General features: G+C 45.3%; 2 protein-coding genes across 2 annotated transcripts; one reads left to right on the top strand and one right to left on the bottom strand.

Annotated features, from left to right (window-relative positions):
• Positions 1-22: 22 nt before the first annotated feature.
• proca (protein C (inactivator of coagulation factors Va and VIIIa), a) lies at positions 23-6047 on the bottom strand (the record flags this gene model as incomplete). The annotated part of the gene is made up of 8 exons (XM_079243038.1): positions 23-591; positions 1529-1646; positions 1855-1973; positions 2577-2717; positions 2880-2990; positions 5417-5441; positions 5604-5761; positions 5978-6047. The coding sequence occupies 8 exons, from the start codon at positions 6045-6047 to the stop codon at positions 23-25; spliced, it is 1311 nt and encodes a 436-aa protein (XP_079099164.1).
• A 7892-nt stretch (positions 6048-13939) lies between these two features.
• Positions 13940-17453, top strand: LOC306758103 (uncharacterized protein; the record flags this gene model as incomplete). Its single annotated transcript, XM_079243314.1, has 4 exons — positions 13940-14300; positions 15143-15223; positions 16284-16364; positions 16531-17453. 4 exons carry the CDS (start codon positions 13940-13942, stop codon positions 17451-17453), a joined length of 1446 nt encoding a protein of 481 aa, XP_079099440.1.
• Between the last annotated feature and the right edge of the window lie 2600 nt (positions 17454-20053).

Below are 20053 nucleotides of genomic sequence, written 5' to 3' on the forward strand. Positions count from 1 at the left end.
GGGGGGCTTCGGTGTTCTGGGGTCATTGTGGATGGTGGCCTTTGTCCCACTCCTCCTGCACCTGGCTGATCCAGTCATTGTAGTTGGAAACCTTGGTGTAGATGCCCAACTTGTCCTCAAAGCCGCAGCCCTCGCCCCACGACACCAGGCCGAGCAGGAACCAGGTGTTCCGGTACAGAGTGACCATCGGCCCGCCGCTGTCGCCCTCGCAGGCGTCCATGTTCTGGCCCAGGATCCCGGCGCAGAGGACGTTGTTGGTGACGACGTGGGGGAACATCTGCTGGGTGCAGATGCTGTGGCTGACCAGCGGGACTTTGATGACGTTGAGGGCGGAGCTGTACTGACCTTCATCGTCTTTACCCCAGCCGCTCACCACGGTGACGGTGCCGTTGAGGTGGAGGACACGCTCGGCCATCTCGCGCCCTGGCAGGCAGATGGGGACGATGTATTTGGAGAAGGGGGCGGGGGTCTCCAGGCGCAGCAAGGCGATGTCGTTGTCCACCGTCTGGCTGTCATAGTTGGGATGTGTGAAGGTCTTGACGACGTTTAGTGTCACCTCCGTCTCTTCGTGTCTTATACGCTCGTAGTCGCCTGGCAACACAGATCAACAACAATCAGGATTTACAGACATGAGCTCCATCCTCCCAGAGATGTGATTGGTCAGATCACAACATGTGCAAAAACAACTCCAACCAAGTGTCTCAAGCATAGACCGTATATGAAAGATAGACGGAGACTTAATTATAAGTGAAGCCTTTGCGGAAGAGGAAAAAACTGCAGTTCCCCCTTCATCCTCTAGGGGTGCCACAACAGAGCGAATTCCCATAGACTCCCATGTTAAAAAGACCAACTTCACAGCAGAATTTTTTCAAACTCACTCGTTTAAAAGTAATTTAATCCCGAAGTTCGACATATTTAGGGGCGTGTCCTTTTGATTGACAGGTACCCGATCTCCCGCTTCAAGTCAGAAGAACGTAGAACAACCGCAGTTTTCAGCCAGTTAACAACGTGACTTAGCTTTAGCCTGCTTACCTCCGTTAGCTGGTTAGCTCCTGTTTTCTCTGGGTTAGCTCGGTTAGCTCTTAGCTACAGAAAGCTCGGAGTTCGCTCGATGTCAGTCATCCACCATGACGCTCACAGCCCCCCTCTCAGCTCCACCTCTTTGCCCATATTTGTATTTTCCGGGCGAGACGACGCACATGCCCCTGCCAAGATGGTGATGGTAGGAACCGCCCACCGAGCTTCAATTCAGCTCTTCAGAAACTTACGGGTGACGTCACGGAGGCTCCGTCCATCTTTTATATACAGTCTATGGTCCTAAGACATGGTTTCAGCCAGACATTCATATTATATTATATTATATTATATTATATTATATTATATTATATTATATTATATTATATTAAATTAATCTGTATTATGTGGAAACTGGGTTGTTACATGTCTCATATACTAATAATATTAATAATAAAAGTAACTGGGTGCGTCCTGGCCTCCATATGTGACTGCGTTCACACCGACTCCTCACCAAGTCGAACGTGGAACCTGTTGGAGCTTTTGAGACAGTGCGCGGCTGTCAGGACCCAGCTCTTGCTGATGAGGACGCCTCCGCAGTGAAAAGCTCCTCTGGCGTTCAGTAGCAGCACCTGTTACAACAGCTTGTGTCACAGTGGTGTTTCTGTTTGTACCAAAGAGAAACATGGTTCTAAATATTGTTGTCTTGGAGCAGCTAAAGGCTATATTCATGCAAAAATAATTAAGAGCTGCTGTCTGGATAAAACTGTAGCTATCTAGACAGTCAGTGAAGGCATCACACCGACTGAATGTGTCCTGATAGCAGTGGGGATCAGTTACCTGCCAGGGACTCTCCCCCTTCTTGCCCACCTCTGCTCCAGTCATCCAGGGCAGCAGCCCGTCGGTGGGCTTGCTGTACTCTGACCGGTTGATCAGCAGCTGACCACAAGTAGAAGAACCTGCAGAGAAACTCATTTTAGATTTCCTGTCATTCACTGTAAATAAAAAAGACTGAAACGATAGAACAAGTGATCAAAGCATCTCCTCTGGAGGCGCAACACTTCCTGTTTAAAATCTTTCAGCTTCCTGTTCGAACCTGTTTTCATCCATCTAACCTGCATCAGAGATGTTGAAGCTGAGTAGAAACTGTAAGTTCTCAGCTCAAACTGAGCAGAAACATCCAGATTATATCAGAAAGGGCTGCTTCTGAAACTGAAAACACATTTTGGTTTTAAGGTTTATTAGAAACTCAAAGTTGCATTAGTCTTTATGGAAATAGTTTATTTTATGGTCCATTAAGTCTTTAGGTGGCCTTTCAATAAATAAATAGATCATTTGCACAAATGCAGCTGAAGTTCATCACTGTGTGATAATGACTGTAGTGCATCGGGTGTCCACTAGTCGGATTGTAAACAAGTTTTTACCATAACGTGATGAAATGGGACACAGAATGTATCTGATATGTTATGTGAGACTTTAAGGGATTAAAATGTCCAGTTAGATTCAGAGTCTTTCAGCCTACCTGCAGACCCACCAGTCAGACCACAGCGGGACCATCTCACCTTTCGGGACACATTTCCTGCTGTCCTTCTCCAAATTGTACCCGTTCAGACAGCTGCAGGTCCTCGACTGTCCATCCGCGCTTTCCGTACAGTCGTGGTCACAGTCGCCATTGTCCACCGAGCAGTTGGTGGCGGTTTGGTCTGATAGAAAACACAAGACAACAAACTTTCACACTCCTCATGTTTCTGTAAACTTTTTTATTTTTAATTTATTAGGCTACCGAAAGGGAACAAGCTCACTGACTGAACAAGGTGAGTTTTTAATAACCATAAATAAACAGCATGCAGCTCAGACAGACTCACTGTATTCGCAGAATTTGCCCTCGTATCCATGGTGACAGCGGCAGGCGTAGTCCTTGTACAAGTCCACACACTCGCCATGAACACACAAGTTGGACTGACACTGGTTCCCATCTGAAACACAGTCAGAGTAACATTATACACAATGCTCTGCAGGGCAACACATCACCGGGACCTGATGAGCGGGGGAGGCTGCAAATTGCCGGTTTCCTTCTGCAGCACCCAGTCCAGAACCAGATGGCTCTGCAGGGGGACATCAAGTCCTGATTCTGGACTCAGCATCATGGACTAAAATCTTTCCTTTTCAGTCACCTGAAGATCATCATCACACTGTTGACCGCTTTAAGGCTAATGAGCTAGTGTGTGTTTCAGCGGGAAACCACTAAACCTGCATGATGGCAGCTCATCAGGACTGGATACACTGTAGATGTTTAGGTTATCATCAGTTTCATCCTGGAGATGTCTGATCAGATCCACTCTACAACAGGACGTTAAAGCAGCTCTACACCTACATGTCCTCTGAGGGTTTCAGTCCTGATGCTGATCCAGCTCTGTCTGCCAGTCTGCTGACTGGACTGGCAGACTGGGGTGGTGGTCCAACAAGGGGGTCCGGAGGGTGTGTTCCAATTACAGGGGAATCACACTCCTCAGCCTCCCTGGTAAGGTCTATTCAGAGGTCCTGGAGAGGAGGGTCTGCTGGATAGTTGCATCATGGATTGAGGAGGAGCAGTGTGGTTTTCGTCCTGGTCACGGAACAGTTGACCAGCTCTATGCCCTCTTTGGGGTCCTGGAGGGGGCATGGGAGTTCGCCAAACCAGTCTACATGTGCTTTGTGGACCTGGAGAAGGCGTTCGACCGTGTCCCTCGGGGGCTCCTGTGGGGGGTACTCCGGGAGTATGGGGTACCGGACCCCCTTGTGCGAGCTGTCCGGTCCCTGTACGACAGGTGTCAGAGCTTGGTCCGAATTGCCGGTAGTAAGTCAGATTCTTTTCCAGTGAGGGTTGGACTCCGCCAAGGCTGCCCTTTATCACCGATTCTGTTCATAACTTATATGAACAGAATTTCTAGGTGCAGCCGAGGTGTTGAGGGGATCCAACTTGGTGGCCTCAGGATTGGGTCCCTGCTTTTTGCAGATGACGTGGTCCTGTTGGCTTCATCTGGTCGTGATCTCCAGCTCTCACTTGAGCGATTTGCGGCCGAGTGTGAAGCGGCTGGGATGAGAATCAGCACCTCCAAATCTGAGACCATGGTCCTCAACCGGAATACGGTGGATTGCCCTCTCTGGGTCGGGAGTCAAGTCCTGCCTCAAGTGGAGGAGTTTAAATATCTCGGGGTCTTGTTCACAAGTGAGGGAAGGATGGAGCGTGAGATTGACAGACGGATCGGTGCGGCGTCTGCAGTAATGCGGGCTCTGCGCCGGTCTGTCGTGGTGAATAAGGAGCTGAGCCAGAAGGCGAAGCTCTCAATTTACCAGTCGATCTACGTTCCTACACTCTCAAAAATAGAGGTACAAGATAAGGACATTTCTGTACTTATAGGTACATTTTAAAGAAATGTTCTCTCAAAAGTACAATACTGGTCTTTAAGAGACCAGAAGCACACCTTCAGAGTACAAAAAAGGGTTCAAAGTGACATAAAGTACAAATTTGTACCATTTCGACCATAAGGGTACCTGCAGCATTGAAAAATGTAATGTTAATGGCTGTAATGTTACAAACTAGAGCAGAGTTGAGTGATGACAATAGTACTACTTAACAGTCATTTACTACACCAGACAATGAAGGTCAGATGCTGCAAACTTAAGTGTATGGCTGGTCAGTATTTTGAGTTTTTGAAGATTATTTCTAGATTAAAGATAAGATAATATTGCTAAGTTGCATGGACCAGGCCTAATGCTGGGAAAACATAAAAAAGTATAACTTGATAAGGTGAGGTTGAACTTGATGAGGTACAAAAATAGACCAGAACTGAAGGGTACAGAAATGTCTCTCAAAAGAGTACACCCCCAGCGACAAGCATTTGTACCTTTTTAGGTACAAGCTGGTACCTCTATTTTTGAGTGTGTACCCTCACCTATGGTCATGAGCTGTGGGTCGTGACCGAAAGAACGAGATCTCGTATACAGGCGGCTGAAATGAGTTTCCTCGCAGGGTGGCCAGGCTCTCCCTTAGAGATAGGGTGGGGCGCTCAGTCATCCGGGGGGAGATCAGAGTAGAGCCGCTGCTCCTCCGCATCAAGAGGAACCAGTTGAGGTGGCTCAGGCATCTGGTCAGGATGCCTCCTGGACCTCCCTGGTGAGGTGTTCCAGGCACGTCCCTCTGTGAGGAGACCCCAGGGAAGACCCAGGACACGCTGGAGGGATTATATCTCTCGGCTGGCCTGGGAACGCCTCGGGATCCCCCCCGCAGAGTTGGCAAATGTGGCTGGGGAGAGGGAAGTCTGGGCTTCCCTGCTTAGGCTGCTGCCCCCGCGACCCGACCCCGGATAAGCGGCAGAAGATGGATGGATGGATGGATGGATGCTGATCCAGCTCCTCTTACCTGTATACACGGTCCAGAACTCCAGCTGCAGACACACAGAACAGACAAGTCAGTGATAAAGCTCGTGGCTGCAGACACTCAAAATGTGTGACTTGACCAGAGAAGTGATTTCTCCCAGCATGCAACTCTGCGTAATGAACCCACATCTTCTACTGGTTCCCAGCAGAATAACATGATCATATCTTACTGTAGCCTCCCTGGTCTGGAAAATCTCTCTGGCCTCTTCGAAGTCACACCGTTCCTCCACACATTCGCGCTCCTTGTTGCCAGGCTTCAGCTCCTCCAGGAAGCTGTTGGCCCGGCGGGACCGGAGCAGCATGTGGGCCCGCGGAGCGTCCGAGAACACTGCAGGGAGAAAGCATCAGACAGGAACACGGTGAAGAGACACAACTTCCGCTTGATTTCCCACTGATCTTGATCATGTAATGATTTGCTGCGATTGGATCAATATTAACTGATCAGGTCGGAATCGACTTATTTTTTGATAAACGTTTATTCAATCATCAACATGAAGGAATAAATAAATGATTGATCTGAATGAACAATCATCCAAACGCCCACCTGACAGGCTGATGACGGAGGCAGACCACAGTGTGATGCCGACACACACACACACGACGAGGTGAGACATGATGTCGGTCAAGCCTGCTGGACATCACACAAAGCGTCATGTCAGCGATCTAAACATGTAAAAATCCACATGTGACGAGTCCGATACTCACAGTGGAGCCGTGAAGGAGGAGTTTTATCAGAGCTGAAACCGGGAGAGAAAACAAGTCAAAACGTTTCTGCAGTATTGATTCTTCTGAGCTGGAAACACCGAGGCCTCCGAGCCGAACCTCGGACGGCCCCATGTGACCCTCTCCAACCTCTGACCTCATCGGCCCGATAAAAGCCCACCCCTCACGCGGAAGCCGTTCCAGCAGCCCCGAACCTGACAAGCAAAGCGGTGGGTTTCACACACAGAGGAGTGTTTTCATACTTACATGTGAAGACCCGATGCCGTGGACAGAGGCAGCAATCTCCTCCGATTCTGCTGCGTTAATAACTAACTAACAGTGTTTACAGAGAGTCCACAGTCTGCACAGTCAGCGGACACACACCTCCCCTTTAACCTCCACCCACTCACCCCGCTACAGATCAACACCTTCTCACCCCAAAGCCGGAGATCATTCTGATACTGGCTATGGTGGGAGGGCTCCTCATGGGTTGTCGTTTGGGTCAGAAAACTACAACAGTTCTAAGATGTCAGGACATCACGATGAAAAAAAAGGACAAAAGCCGAAGATCTACATGTCAGACTCTCCAGGCCTCCGTTAGCGTGTTCAGTGTTCATGACAGTCCGGTTGGAAAAAGGCTGACCAGGTGGCTTGTTTGGAAGGTTAGCAAGAGAATAGACAACATGGCGGCAGGGCTTTGGTTGGAACATGGACGTCTGCTTTCCTTTCACGACTACCTTCTGTCAGATTCCCAGGCGAGAATCGTTCGTGTCTTTCCTCTGAGCTCTGCGAACATCGGAACTAAACATCCGTCTCTTTTTACATACCAAAGCTTTAAGTGATGCTGGACTGAAGCTTGCTTTGCTGGTCACACGTCAGCTGTACTGCTCAACGCTGCCCCCCCATGATTTCTCCTGGTATCGCTCCGTTTACTGCGTCAAGCTACGGATCCCCAACGCCGCTGAAAACCGACCAAATTATGAGCATAGCCGACCACGTAAACAGATCAAGATGTCCGTCTTCTACATCTGTCTTGTCCGTGTGTCTTCTAAATCCGTCTTCCACGGCTGTCTTCTACGTCCAACTTCTAAGTATGTCTTATATGTCCGTCTTGTAAGTCTGTTTTCCACGTCCGTCTTCTACGTCAGTATTCTACATCCTTCTTCTACGTCCAACTTCTAAGTCCGACTTCTACATCTGAGTTCTAAGTATGTCTTCTATGTCCGTCTTGTAAGTCTGTTTTCCACGTCCGACTTCTACGTCTGTCTTCTAAGTATGTCTTCTATGTCCAACTTCTAAGCCCGTTTTCCATGTTTGTCTTCTAAGTTCATCTTCTAGGTCCGTCTTCTGGTTTTGTCTTCTATGTCCGTATCCGACGCCCGTCTTCTACAACAGTTATATAAATATAAATCAACCTGTAGAAGGTGACAAATGTTAAAAATATATTTTTTTATGTTTCAACAAATCTGCAAATATTTTTTGTTTTCATATTAAGAAATCATTTATAAGAAACTGGACTTAAACGGAGAAAAACCATTTAAACCAGAGGAACTTTCACTCAGAACCATTTTAAATGGACCAGAATCCAGTCTGGCTGCTGGGAGGAGAGACGCCAGAACTTCTAACCTGGACTGAACTTCTGATGCAGCTTGTTTCTCCGGCATCATGTGTGCGATCACATGACCCTTCTTGACTCAGGTATCTCCACCGTGGTGTTTCTGTCCTCGTTTCCCCTCATGCCGCCCGACTGAAACCCTTCACACAGGAATGCAGGTCTTGCTGTTCCCTGCTGAGAGCGAGCAGGTACCGGAGAGGAACCCGGGTCGGCCTCCAGGGCGTCACCGAGCGCCGCCGGCTGTGGAAACCAGGACACTTATTAGGGTTAACTATTCATCTGCTTTTCTTCTTTTGTGACTCAGCAGCTCAGTTTACATCTGTGTCCTGCTCTGTTTTTAATTTTCCGAATGAAAGCAAGCCTGGGGACATAAAGGAGACTTCTCTGGTTCCACAGGCGATGAGGCGACTGGCGGGGGGCACAGAGGGTGGGGCCTTCCCAGCTCACTGTTCTGGGTTAGAACTGGCTCAACGCCTTCTGCTTTGTGGTCACAACTTCCTGTTCCTACTTTCCAACGGCAGCTTGATGGACACAGGATTTCACTCGTTCTAAAAGTTTAATGTTTGGTCCATAACTCACCGAGGTGTCGACGCTTTGATTCCATTTCTGTTTAGTTAGTGCTGAAACTCTGGTTTAAACTCACCTGACTGCTTTTTCCAGCTTGTATTCTTCTGTTGTCTCTGCTTTCATTTCCAGGCTGGTCTCATAGTTCTGTAAGGGAACGAAGGGAAAGTTGAGGTGGAGCCGGACTAAAATCACTCTGAGAATCCAGTTTAATTAAAGTCTGGTTTAGCTGCGCTTTGACCACCTTGTTACTGGGATGTGCAGCTTTTGTCCTTCTCAATCTGACGACTGCGGTTTAGTTAAGCGTCGCAAATGGAAGTGTTGGTTTTCTGTTCCCGTCTTTCAGATGTGGTGACCTTTTCTTCCTGATCAGTCTTTGAGTCAGGTCTGGATCAGTGACCCTGATGCTTTCCTTTAGTCCTCCTGCTGGAGGCTGAGGCTGCTGGGAGACGTCCCAGGATGCACTGGGAGACGTCCTCCCACCGCGCTGGGAGACGACCCAAGAAGGACTGGGAGACATCCCATAATGCGCCGGTAGACGTCCCATGATGCACTGGGGGAAGTCCCATAATGCAGTGGGGGACATCCCATAATGCACTGGGCTCCTCTCTGCTCCCTTCACTCTCCGTGCAGAAATTTCTGACATTTCTGTTGTCACATATTTGCGTTCTTCTTTCTCTCAGCAGGACCCTGGACCAGAGTTAGGTTGCTTGTTGACCCCCCTTCTGGTCCTGTCCACCTCCAACCGGACCAGGAAGTTTTTCCTTCCTGGTTGTGGTTCCGATGCAGGTTTTCTCCCTGGTTCTGATGGACTTTACCAACCGAGATTAGGAAACAAACCGCAGTGTGGTGAGAGACAGCTGGACAACCGTCACAGCTCCCAGATTCTGTAGGACCCAACGCCGACAAGGTGTCTTCATGTTGCTTTTGTGCTGAATCAGCACGTTTCTCAGCATGAGGTCCGTCATACACACACGTCAGGCAAACGATCTGGTGGGAATCACACAGGAACAACTGGAAATCATCTGCATGGCAGTGATGCAGGAAAGCACGGGACAGGTTGACCCCGACCTGGGGAGGCTGCGTCTGGGGGACCCAGTGTGGAGTCGGGGGGCTTCTAATGAAAGCTGTGAGGTATGAAGCTAAAACATGCCATGACTGAGATGATCATCTGAGTTTTTTCGCCCCTGAAAGCTTAAAATCTGCAATATTTCAGTCCACAGAATTCCCTTTTCCCAACCTGGTGTGGACTCAGATAAACACAAAGTTCCGTTCTGTCGGATAGGGACTATTTTCTCTAGCAGACCTTCAGGACGGCTTTTTAGTCATTATTTCATGACGTCTTCATCAGACTCTCGTAGATCTCACCTGAAACTTTAACGCCAGTGGGTTACGGATATTTTAGTGGCAGGAAAGAAAACTTTAATATGAAATTAAGCTACAATTCATGGCAGGAAATCCCAGACAAAGCGTTTAAAAGGCAGTAAAAAAGCTCCATCCAGGTTCCAATAGCAGCTGTTTTATTTTAGCAGTGACTGAAAATCTGCTGATTTTATCAGATAAGTGAAGAAGCCTGCTGACCTTTGACCTTTTGTCTTTAAACGTCTTTAAGTCCATTCTGTCCGAACCGTCTGGGAGGTAACCTGCTGTTATATCAGAAGCTCCTGGCTCTCTTTCATGGCAAACAACGGCTCTGATTCAGTGATCAGTTTTTCTTTTCACGCCACCTTCAGCTCACCATCGCTTCCTGAAAGCTTCGCTTTCACAGGACGACCCGAGGAGCATCACTTATCACGACTCGTCTGACGCAGATCTGTTTCCAGTCTTATCGCACATCAACACCCAAAGAACAAAAGAAAGTCTGAGGAGAAAAGAGAGAGAGAGGTCGAGCGATGTCGCTGCAGAAAGGAAAAATGTCAGTAAAAAGGAGAACTCATGACGTCTGGAACAAACCGCAGTGACTCGGCGTTTCAGTGGCAAACGCCTGTTTCCATCAACACTGCAGAGAATCCCGGTTTTCTCCAAACATGTAATCAGTTTGGTTTATGTGTTGTGTCCAGACCGTCCCCGGAGACGCGGAGGTCTTTGTCCTCGGCTGTAAAACGTAGAAGTAGGCTGCTCATTGTGAAGCCTGCAGTGTTGCGTTACGGCATTGTTCAGCTGGTTCTCCTGCAGACGATGAAGAGACTCCGGCTGCATTCGCCAGGCTCGTTTTCCTGTCCAGATGTGGAAGTTTTTACCGTGTTTAGTCGCATGGTGCGCACAAACAGCTGGATCAGAACACGATAAAACTTTTACTGGCCTGAAGCTGCTCCCAGTACAGCAGAGGGGTTGGAATATGGGATTTTTTTTTATTATTATATTAACAAAAATAACATGAATAAAACAAACAAATGACTTGTTTTCAGCCTTCAGGTTTAAATGTTGTTTCTTTTTGTGTATTTTAGTTTTTTTAAACAGTTTTTTGCCTGTGTTGTCCATGTTTATCAGCGTTACTGTAGTCTGTCCTAATCTGTTCATTTCTTTTAATCTGTTTGTTTCTTTAAGTGTATTTTAATCTGTATATTTCATAATCTTTCGGACGTCAGTGTGTTTTTATTCTCGAGTCTTCCGTATGTTTTTGGAGATATTTGCTGTGTATTAAATGTGTTTCGTCAGTGGCATTCTACATAGATGGTAACTGTGTTTTATAATGTGCTAAATGATTAAAGGGGATCTAAGAAAGTAAAAAAATTACAGGTATTATGACTCGTAACATGAAGTAATAACTTATTTTTATCCTTTTAAATTAATTAGTACTGTACATCTTCACTAAGTGTTGTTTATATTTATTTATTATTTATTTAATGATGCATCCATCCATCATTATTAAAACAAAACATTTCTATTTTATCTGATGGGGAAAAATCAGAACTTTGCGTTTCCAACTTTTGGGCTCAAACTAAATGATTAAATGAATTATGATGCGTCTGAAAAAAACCTGATTATATTATACACTAATGGTCCAGAAACCGTCGGGTTTTACAGCCTCTGTTGTCTGAATTTTCACCACTTCGGCCACATTTCATACAAAAAGTAGCACAAAGTGTTCTACATAACACACACACACCAGATCATAATCTTTCTGTCTCACACACACACACACACACACACACACACACACACACACACACACACACACACTTCTGTCTCAGGTTTGGACTGATTGTAACCGGGATGTTCTTCTTTTATGGTTTTTTTAAAACAGCTTTTTAGTTCCAGGCTTTAGATGAGATGAAGAGTCACTTTTGTGGTTTTTTTGTGTATTTTGTGTATTTTGTGTTGTCCCGTTGTGTCTCCTCGCTAAATCTATCTGACCAAGAACTCATGCAGTTCTGGAGGAAGAGGAGGGTCCAACCTGCTACGAGAAGCAGAGGTTTCCAGGGAGTGGTAGAACTGTGAATAAAAAGAAATAAAATAAAACAATAATCTAACAACAGTTGTGTTACTAAGTGTCTTATTGGAGGAAAGAAGAAAGTCGGACAGGAAAAGAGAAAAACCGTCATTATGTTGGATTAATACTAAAATACTGTGATGTGGTTCGAACTGAAAATCAGCATTAAGATGATTTATATGAATTTTATTCTGCTTTGAATTGTTCTGTTTGAAGATGAATCTACAAAACTTCTTTTCAGACATCATGATGTCTTCATCAGCCGTTGGCAACCGTCTCCAGGCCGCTCCGTCCTGGACGAACGCAGAGCGGAGGCAGCTTTTCCCCTCAGCCCGGAGCAGTGTGGTCGCTGTGGATGGGACATGTTTGCATGTTGACTTGTGGTCAGTCTGACAATCAGCTGCAGCTAATTAGAGATAAAACTCTCCTGTTTTGCAAGTCAGTGTTTGTCCAATCAGCTCCGTCTGAACGTCCAATCACGTGTCAGGAGCTCCTTCACACGCGGCGTGTTCAGCTGCCACCAGCTCAACCAGTTGGGTTGATGGATCTAATCAGATCATATCATGAGGGAAAGCTTCCCACCCCTGATTGTTATATCCCGTCCCTCTGAGGTTTCCAAATAAAAATCTGCCACATGAGAAACCAACCAGATCCATTATTTGGTGTGAAAAGCAGAAGTCTAACGCAGGCAGCGGGTCCGTTGGTCCGGGGGAGGGGTTCACCTCTACAGGCCGCAGGACAGATCTCATGTTTTCTGAAGTAATGTGAGAAAAAACGAAGCTGTTTTTATTCCCAGAGACGTGCAGCCGAACAGGGTGGCGGAGACTAAAACGCTAAAAGTTCCTCTGTGGAATGACAGCAGAGGGGTCAAACATCTGGCCTGGGGGCCAAGAGCCCCTCGTCAGAGGGTCCGGTCTGGTCCACAGGATCAATCTGGTCAATGTGAAAATAACATAGAAGATGTTCAACCTAAAAACCAGCTCGATCCCCCGACCACCGCCGACCCTTTATGGGGAAGTGACTATTTATCATCACTTTGTTTTCTTTCATATTCAGCATGAAACTATTGGGACAGACCAGAAGGATGATTGTAGCCAAAACACACACGTAGATGATAAACAGAAGCAAACTGAACTTATAAGTTTTAGGTTTCATCATATTTTGTAAAAGGAAGATTTATTAAATGTAAACATCTTGTTGTTTGCAATAAAACAAGAAGAAAAAATGAGTTTTCATCGTTTACAGACCATTGTGCTGATATTTACCGGGTCCGGCCCACTGGAGAGCAGACTGAGCTGAATATACAGAATATGGAATATTTATCTTTGTATTTCATGTACTAATAAATATAAAGATAACAGCAAGTAAAATCCATGTTTTTGGTGAATCTGTGAAGCACCAGAGACAACATTCAGCCTGCAGAGGTTGTGAATGCAGAATAAATGTCCAAACAAAAGAAAATGTTGTTTTTAAACGATCAGAGAAGAGAAATGGGGTGGAAGATGATGGATTGATAGCAACTTGTCTCTTCTTTCTCCTCTGACACTATTTTTGCAGTTTCATGGTGAACGAGGTCACATGGCAGGCCGAGGCCCAGATTTCTTCTTCAGCAGAACAATGAAGACACTCCTCCTCCTCCTCCTCCTGTCCTCATCCTTTTGTCTGCCGGGCCGGCAGCTGAGACGGAGCCTGAAAGATGTTTTGTTTTGGCCGAGGTTTATAAATGCATCAAAGCTTCTCCCATCCAGCTCACCTTCCCAAAAACCTTGTGGAGAAGATGCTGCACAACTCCAGCGGAGAGGTGAGTTTTTCTTTCCACCTCAGAGGACTTTGAGTCAAAGCTGGTAAAAATGCCATTCATGCTTCATTTGTACGTTTCAGCAGAATCTGCAGATATGGAAGCGTTGGACCACCCACCACTAGTCAAGTTTTATTTATTTTTACTGAGCAGTGTTTAGTTTTAAGTTTGTGGACTGTTTGTCATGTTGTTGTTCAGCACTTTGGCAGCTGCTGATACAAACAACGTGCTTCATAAATACATTTGAACTTCAGCAAAAGAAAAAAAAATTAAAGTAATTTTTGCTAGAAATCCATCCTAGGTTGAATATGGGAAGTAAGCGGAGGTGAATTGTGTTTTCCAGATGTTGCCAAGCCTTCTTGGCCTTCTTGTCCTGTCGGCCGTCGGTTCGGCCATGCTGCTGCCAAACACCACCAAGTACATGTCCTCCGAGGAGGAAGGCTCCACCACCAGCGAGGGGAAGTCGTCGGAAGAAATGCCCACCTGGTCGCCCAAAACTCGCACACTTCCAATCATGCCCCCCCCAGGACAGCCGTGGCCACCTGGGGGAAACCTGACTGATGGCTCCGACATGCTGCGGATGTTGGGGACCACCGACACGCAGCTGCCTCTGACGCCCGACATGGCCATTTGCGACATGCTGTTCAATGCACCCGTACCTCCGCCTGTCGACCAGATCCCATTCTTCTGCATCTGCTCCCACTGCAAAGGAACTGTGGGACCCAAAGGAGACCGCGGAGACCGGGGCCTTCCAGGCATGTTCAACTATTCATTTGTCTTTTAGGTTAAATCTGTCCATGGCTTCACTTTTATCTCCTGAGATATCAGGCTGTTAGAGTTGTTCATGTCTGAAGCCTCTGAGGAACCCGCCTCTGTAAACTAAAAGTCTATCATCATTATAAACAAACAAACATTAAGACTTTAACAAAGATTATAGTTGAAATAATGTTGTGATTCAAGTCGTGCTCCTAGAAAAAAGCCTCTTCTGTGTAATTTACACATTTAAACTCACACAATTCAGTCATTTGCATCCAGAAATCATCCAAAATACAACATCTCCAGGCATGAATGCAGGATACGGGACGATATCCTGCTTTCACGCTGCAAACAGTTGCATCAATGCAGCAAACAGTTGACATGATATCAAGGTAAATCATCACAACTGTGATCCTAACTGCCAGTTGAGAGGAAGGTCAGCTATGCATGTTCTGCAGGCCGAGCCTAGGACATGTAGCGCTGCTGTAAGTTTCCTACATACTACAGGAGGAGAATCCCACTCATACATCTACTGCAGAGAGCCATAAATCATCTTCCTGAACAAACGACAAGAACTAAACAGGTTTACTCTGCTGACACTGAGCGGTTATCGGGTCCAGTTTCAGGTCAGCTGGACGCCTTCTGTTAAAGTCACATTTCTGCTCATCCTTTCAGTTCATCTACAGTTTACACAGTCGCATTCAGAAGAAGGATCACACGCTACTTTACCTCGGGGAACTGTGGTTTTATTGTTCACTAAGGAAGAAATCTTACATTTAGAAACAAATTCTGATGAAATTACTTTGTACGTTTTTATAAACTGACCTGAATGTCACTCCAGGTGAACCTGGAAGCCCAGGAAGAAGAGGCATGACGGGATTTAAAGGCTACAGAGGCTTCACTGGACCTCAGGGGATAAAGGGTGAGTCACACATATCCATATGCACTTTGTGAACCAGCAGGTTTAACTGTTAATAGAAAGTAAGACAACGCAGAATGTTCTGTAATGTCCTTGTGTGACGAGTGAGTAGATGTCCCTGTACACCTGATGCTCCTGGATGTTCTTTCTGAAGATCCTCTCCTACCCCAGCAGACCTGATGGGACTGCTGCGTTGAGATGTTCTCCAGGGATGAAGTCTGGGCTTTTAAAACACAAACCTACAATCAGGTCATTGTGGTGCTGGGGGGCGAATCACCCACTGTCATATCATATACAGCATAGCACCAGTCCCGTTGTCCCTGCTGATCAGAGGCCCCCGGTATCATAATGCTGCCACCACCATGCTTCATTGTGGGCAGCTGTAGCTCAACAGGAAGCCCAGTCATCTTTCAACTGCAAAGTTGGGAGATTGATTCCAGGCTTCCCCTCACTATGTGCCGAAAGGTCCTTGGGCGAGGCACTGAACCCCAAGTTGCCCCCCGATGTGCCTATCGGGTTATGAGTATGTATGTAAGTCGCTTTGGATAAAAGTGTCTGCTAAATGACAGTAGAATAAACAGAATAGACCTGATCCACATGGGGATGAGTTGAGATGATTCTGCTAGAGGTATTATCACTTGGAGGTTTCGTCCACACAGAAGCTACGTTTTGGGAGGCTGAAATCACTGATTTTTTAAGGAAATAAAGCTGCAAATGGCAGAGTTTTCAATCCCATGTCCACAACTTCAGAACCCAGCCACCTTTAGAAGGAAACTCATTTTGACAACATGTTTTCACAATCTCATTCTCTTCACTTCCAACAGCTCATTACGGGTGAAAATGGGAATGTAAATGCACAGGTGGATCAACAGGTTTCAGTCTGTCTTTGTAGAAACAGTTACTCCCTGCTGGGATTACATATGCCTCAGTGGGGCCAAGGTCATCAACTCATGCTCAGTTTGGAGCCATGTCTAAACACATAAGTTGTTCTTAACCATTCAGACAATTATTAATAATTTTTTCCATCAGAGATGCCATTAATTTAGTTTTTCTGCTGTCACAGGTCAGAAGGGAGACTTTGGTGAGAAGGGAGAACCTGGTATGGTTGGTTTTACTGGGACAAAGGGCGAGCGTGGGTTTAAAGGTGAGCTTTCTCTAAAATGTCATGGTGTCCAAGGAGACTTAAAAGATTAGTGGATGTTTTCTGAGGAAGACACACTCATTTAATCGATGAAATAATCTGATGCTTGAAATCAAATGTAAACACCTATATTTATATAAAATACTCAATGTGTTGCTGGTGTTTTTAGGAGAGAAAGGAGACCAAGGATCAATGGGACCCCCAGGTCAACAGGGTCCTGCGGGAGAAACCGGAACATGCCCTGCTTCCTGCGAAAGTGTCCCAGGTGCACCAGGACTTCAAGGACCACCTGGACCAGTTGGAGCCCGAGGTCTACCTGGGGTTCAAGGTTCTGTTGGACCTAAGGGTGTGAAGGGTGATAAGGGTGATGTAGGTAAACCTGGAGAGCCTGGTGTAAATGGTCTCAAGGGTGACCAGGGTGAACAGGGAATTTGTGAGTGCACAGATGGAGCAGATGGTGTTGATGGGAGACCAGGAGAAAAGGGTGAGAAAGGGGAAAAAGGTTCTACTGGTTCGCAGGGTACACAGGGTCCCATTGGGAATAAAGGGGACATGGGTAATATGGGTCTTATGGGGCCACCTGGTCCCTGTTCCCCTGCAATCCAGTCAGCATTCTCTGCATGTCTCAACCAGTCATTTCCTGCTCAAAACTGGCCCATAGCTTTTCCTCACATCCTTACCAACCAGCAGGGACATTATAATCCATCAATGGGGATTTACACTGCCCCCGTCAATGGTACTTATGTCTTCTCCTTCCACCTGGCAACTGCTGACAAACCTCTTAAAGTTGGCATGTTTCTAAACTTCTATCCTGTTGTCAAAACAACGGAAACATCCAACCTGGCAACCACCAGCCAGATGGTTGTCCTCCACCTCTCTATGGGAGACAGGGTATGGCTGCAGGTGAAGGACACTGCAACAAATGGCATGTTTACTGACTCTGAAAGCACCAGCACTTTTTCAGGGTACCTGCTGCACCCTGATTCCTGCGACATACCCTTAGGCCGGCATCACATGTTCATGAAAACATTTACAATGAGTGGTTTTGGGTGGAATGGTCCATCAACTGACACGACTACGCCAAGTAATTAGCTGTAGCGAGTTGCACACTTTTAGACAAAGCATCCAGCCATCAAATCAATTTTTCTGTGTGATTTTAACTAAACGTTTTAAAGGAGGGGTCTTTGCACCTTTGTCTATTTTATGAATGCTTGATGTCCTAAAAGTATTGCATTTTTTAAATAAATCTGGTGGTTTTCACAACCATTTAAAGTGAAGCCAGACTCCAGAACTGTCCAAAACGTGATGTGACACCAGAAGAAAATGATATTAACATTTATTCTTCCCTTTCTTTGACTAAATCTGCATCCTGTTAGACATTACTAATACTTGAATTTTGTAGGAGGGAAATAACATTGTCCTAACTTTATGCTAGTCTGTTACCAAGTCCGAATGTTTTGTCCAGATTTTAAAAACTACTTGACTGATTTAATTATTCTGGCTTTAATTAATTCATTTCTCCCCTTGTTGAGACCCATAATGGTCATTTTGAGAATGAGAGTTTAAACTGTTGAATGGATTGTCATAAATTGTTGCTCATTCCTTGTTTTAGTTTAACTTAAATAAATTGAGATATTCAGACTTTTAAAAAAATATAGACATTAGTTTTTAGGGCAATCTAATCTGTATTAGGAGTATGTCATGTGTTCTGAGTTTTTCCAGAAAAAAAATATCCAGGCACACATTAAAATTTAAACAAATTAGAGTTCCAGCACAGTGGCGAGTCGATTCAGTTTTGGGAGCTTAACTTGTTTATGTTCTGGGAGCATGTTGCCCACTAACATTAAAATTTTGGTTCTTTAACCAAGTCCACATCTTTTATTTCCAAAACATTCTATAAAAGAGCCTGAGCTGCATAAAAAAAGCTTTTTTGATTGTACAAGTTGTTGCCTTAAATGAAGCATATTCACAGTAGCTAGCTAACAGCTACAAAGTTAGCTAGCTTGATGCTAATGTGGCTACCATTTTTTTTAAAATGTCACATTGGATAAGTTTTAAGTATTGCTTCCACTGCGGCATCAAGTTGGGATTTCTTACCCACACAAAAACATCTTGAACATAAATCTCCACTTTTCTGCATATTAACAATTACTTTCTGGAAACGCCAGGAGTCTTGTCAGATTTCAGCGACAACACAGGATATGTGCCTTCTTAGATTCATGATAAAAAATTTACCATGCTGCCTTGTTTCTTATATTTTTTTAAGGACAAAACTGGAGGTAAAAATGTCCCTCTGCAATGTGGACCATCAAGCTTTAATCAAACTTCTTTAAGCCTTACATGCAGAAGCTACGACTAAAGTGAGTTTTAAAAAAATGAAGAAAAATACCCCTTTTTTAAACGCAGAGATAAATTCACACTTGGGATTCAACGCTGCATCGCTTGTATGTGCCTGGCTGACGTCTGCAAACCTCTGGCCATCTGCTGTGGAGGTTTAGAGCTGCTCCAATGTTAAAAGTATTTCGCAACTTCAGAGTAGATTTGCATTTAATCCTTGAGATCTGCTTGCAGAAGCTTCGTTTTAGAGCCTTTGTCTGCATGCCTTTCAAATGTGTGATGCATTATTAGTAAATGACATTAAATTGCAACCAAAGCAGATTCTTTAATTTAAAGTACTCCAACATTTTTGTTTCAGCAAGTCTGTTTCAGATGAAGTGACATTACCGGAAGTATACTTTATTTTATTGTATAAATTTACAATTTAAAACTCTTTGGTGTAGTTCAGTTTTGCAAGAGACAACTATAGATTTATAAAATGACTAAAAACCACTTTGAGGCTTTTTCCTGAGCTGGAGACTGACGCAGACGCCTCGCTAATCATCTGTTGTAATGCTGTTATATTTCTGCCGTTCACTCTGTTTTAAAGATGATAATGTGTTAAAAATGTTACATGAAGTTTTAACCATAAAGGTACAAATACAACTCCAACGCTTTCTAACTACTTTTAGCTTTGCTAGTTATTTAAATACAAATGAAACAGATGCACTTTGACAGCTTTGGATTAGTTCAGTGACTTGCAGTCAACCCTTCGCCCGTTTTTAGGCCACTTTCAAGTCAGACAGGTTGGACTCACAGAGTGTAGAGCCAGCAGTGATGAAGACTGTGGTGATGAAGAAGGAACTGAGCCAAAAGGCAAATATCTGTATAGATCAGTAGATCTACATTCCTACCTTCACCTGTGTGAGGTAGAAGTTACTGGAAGAACCAGTTCATGGATACAAGTGACAGAGTATCTTCCACCTCCTGGATGCCTCCCTGAGGGGTTGCACCAGACATGTCCCACCAGGAGGCCAAGGGAGACCTGGGAAACATTTGACGGACTACGTCTCTATGGACTCTGGCCAGGAAACACCTCAGGATTACCCTGGATGAGCTGGAAGAAGTGTTGAGAGGAAGGTCTGGGCTTTCCTCCTCAAACTGCTGCATTTGTAACCCAACGTTCTGGTCAGAAGTGGAGATATCTGGTTTCAGGAAAAGAATCTGACTGCTGAAATTTAGACGGATCACATGACTCGTACAATGAGAAACAAAGAACAGCAAATTCAGGGACACATCAGTTTTTATTGTCCCGTAGTTGAAAAACAGAGCAGCACTTTGGTGCCAGAGAAAGTGCAGATTTCTACATCAATGTA

Source organism: Telmatherina bonti (genome assembly GCF_933228915.1).
Source record: "Telmatherina bonti genome assembly, chromosome: 7".
Classification (NCBI taxonomy): domain Eukaryota; kingdom Metazoa; phylum Chordata; class Actinopteri; order Atheriniformes; family Telmatherinidae; genus Telmatherina; species Telmatherina bonti.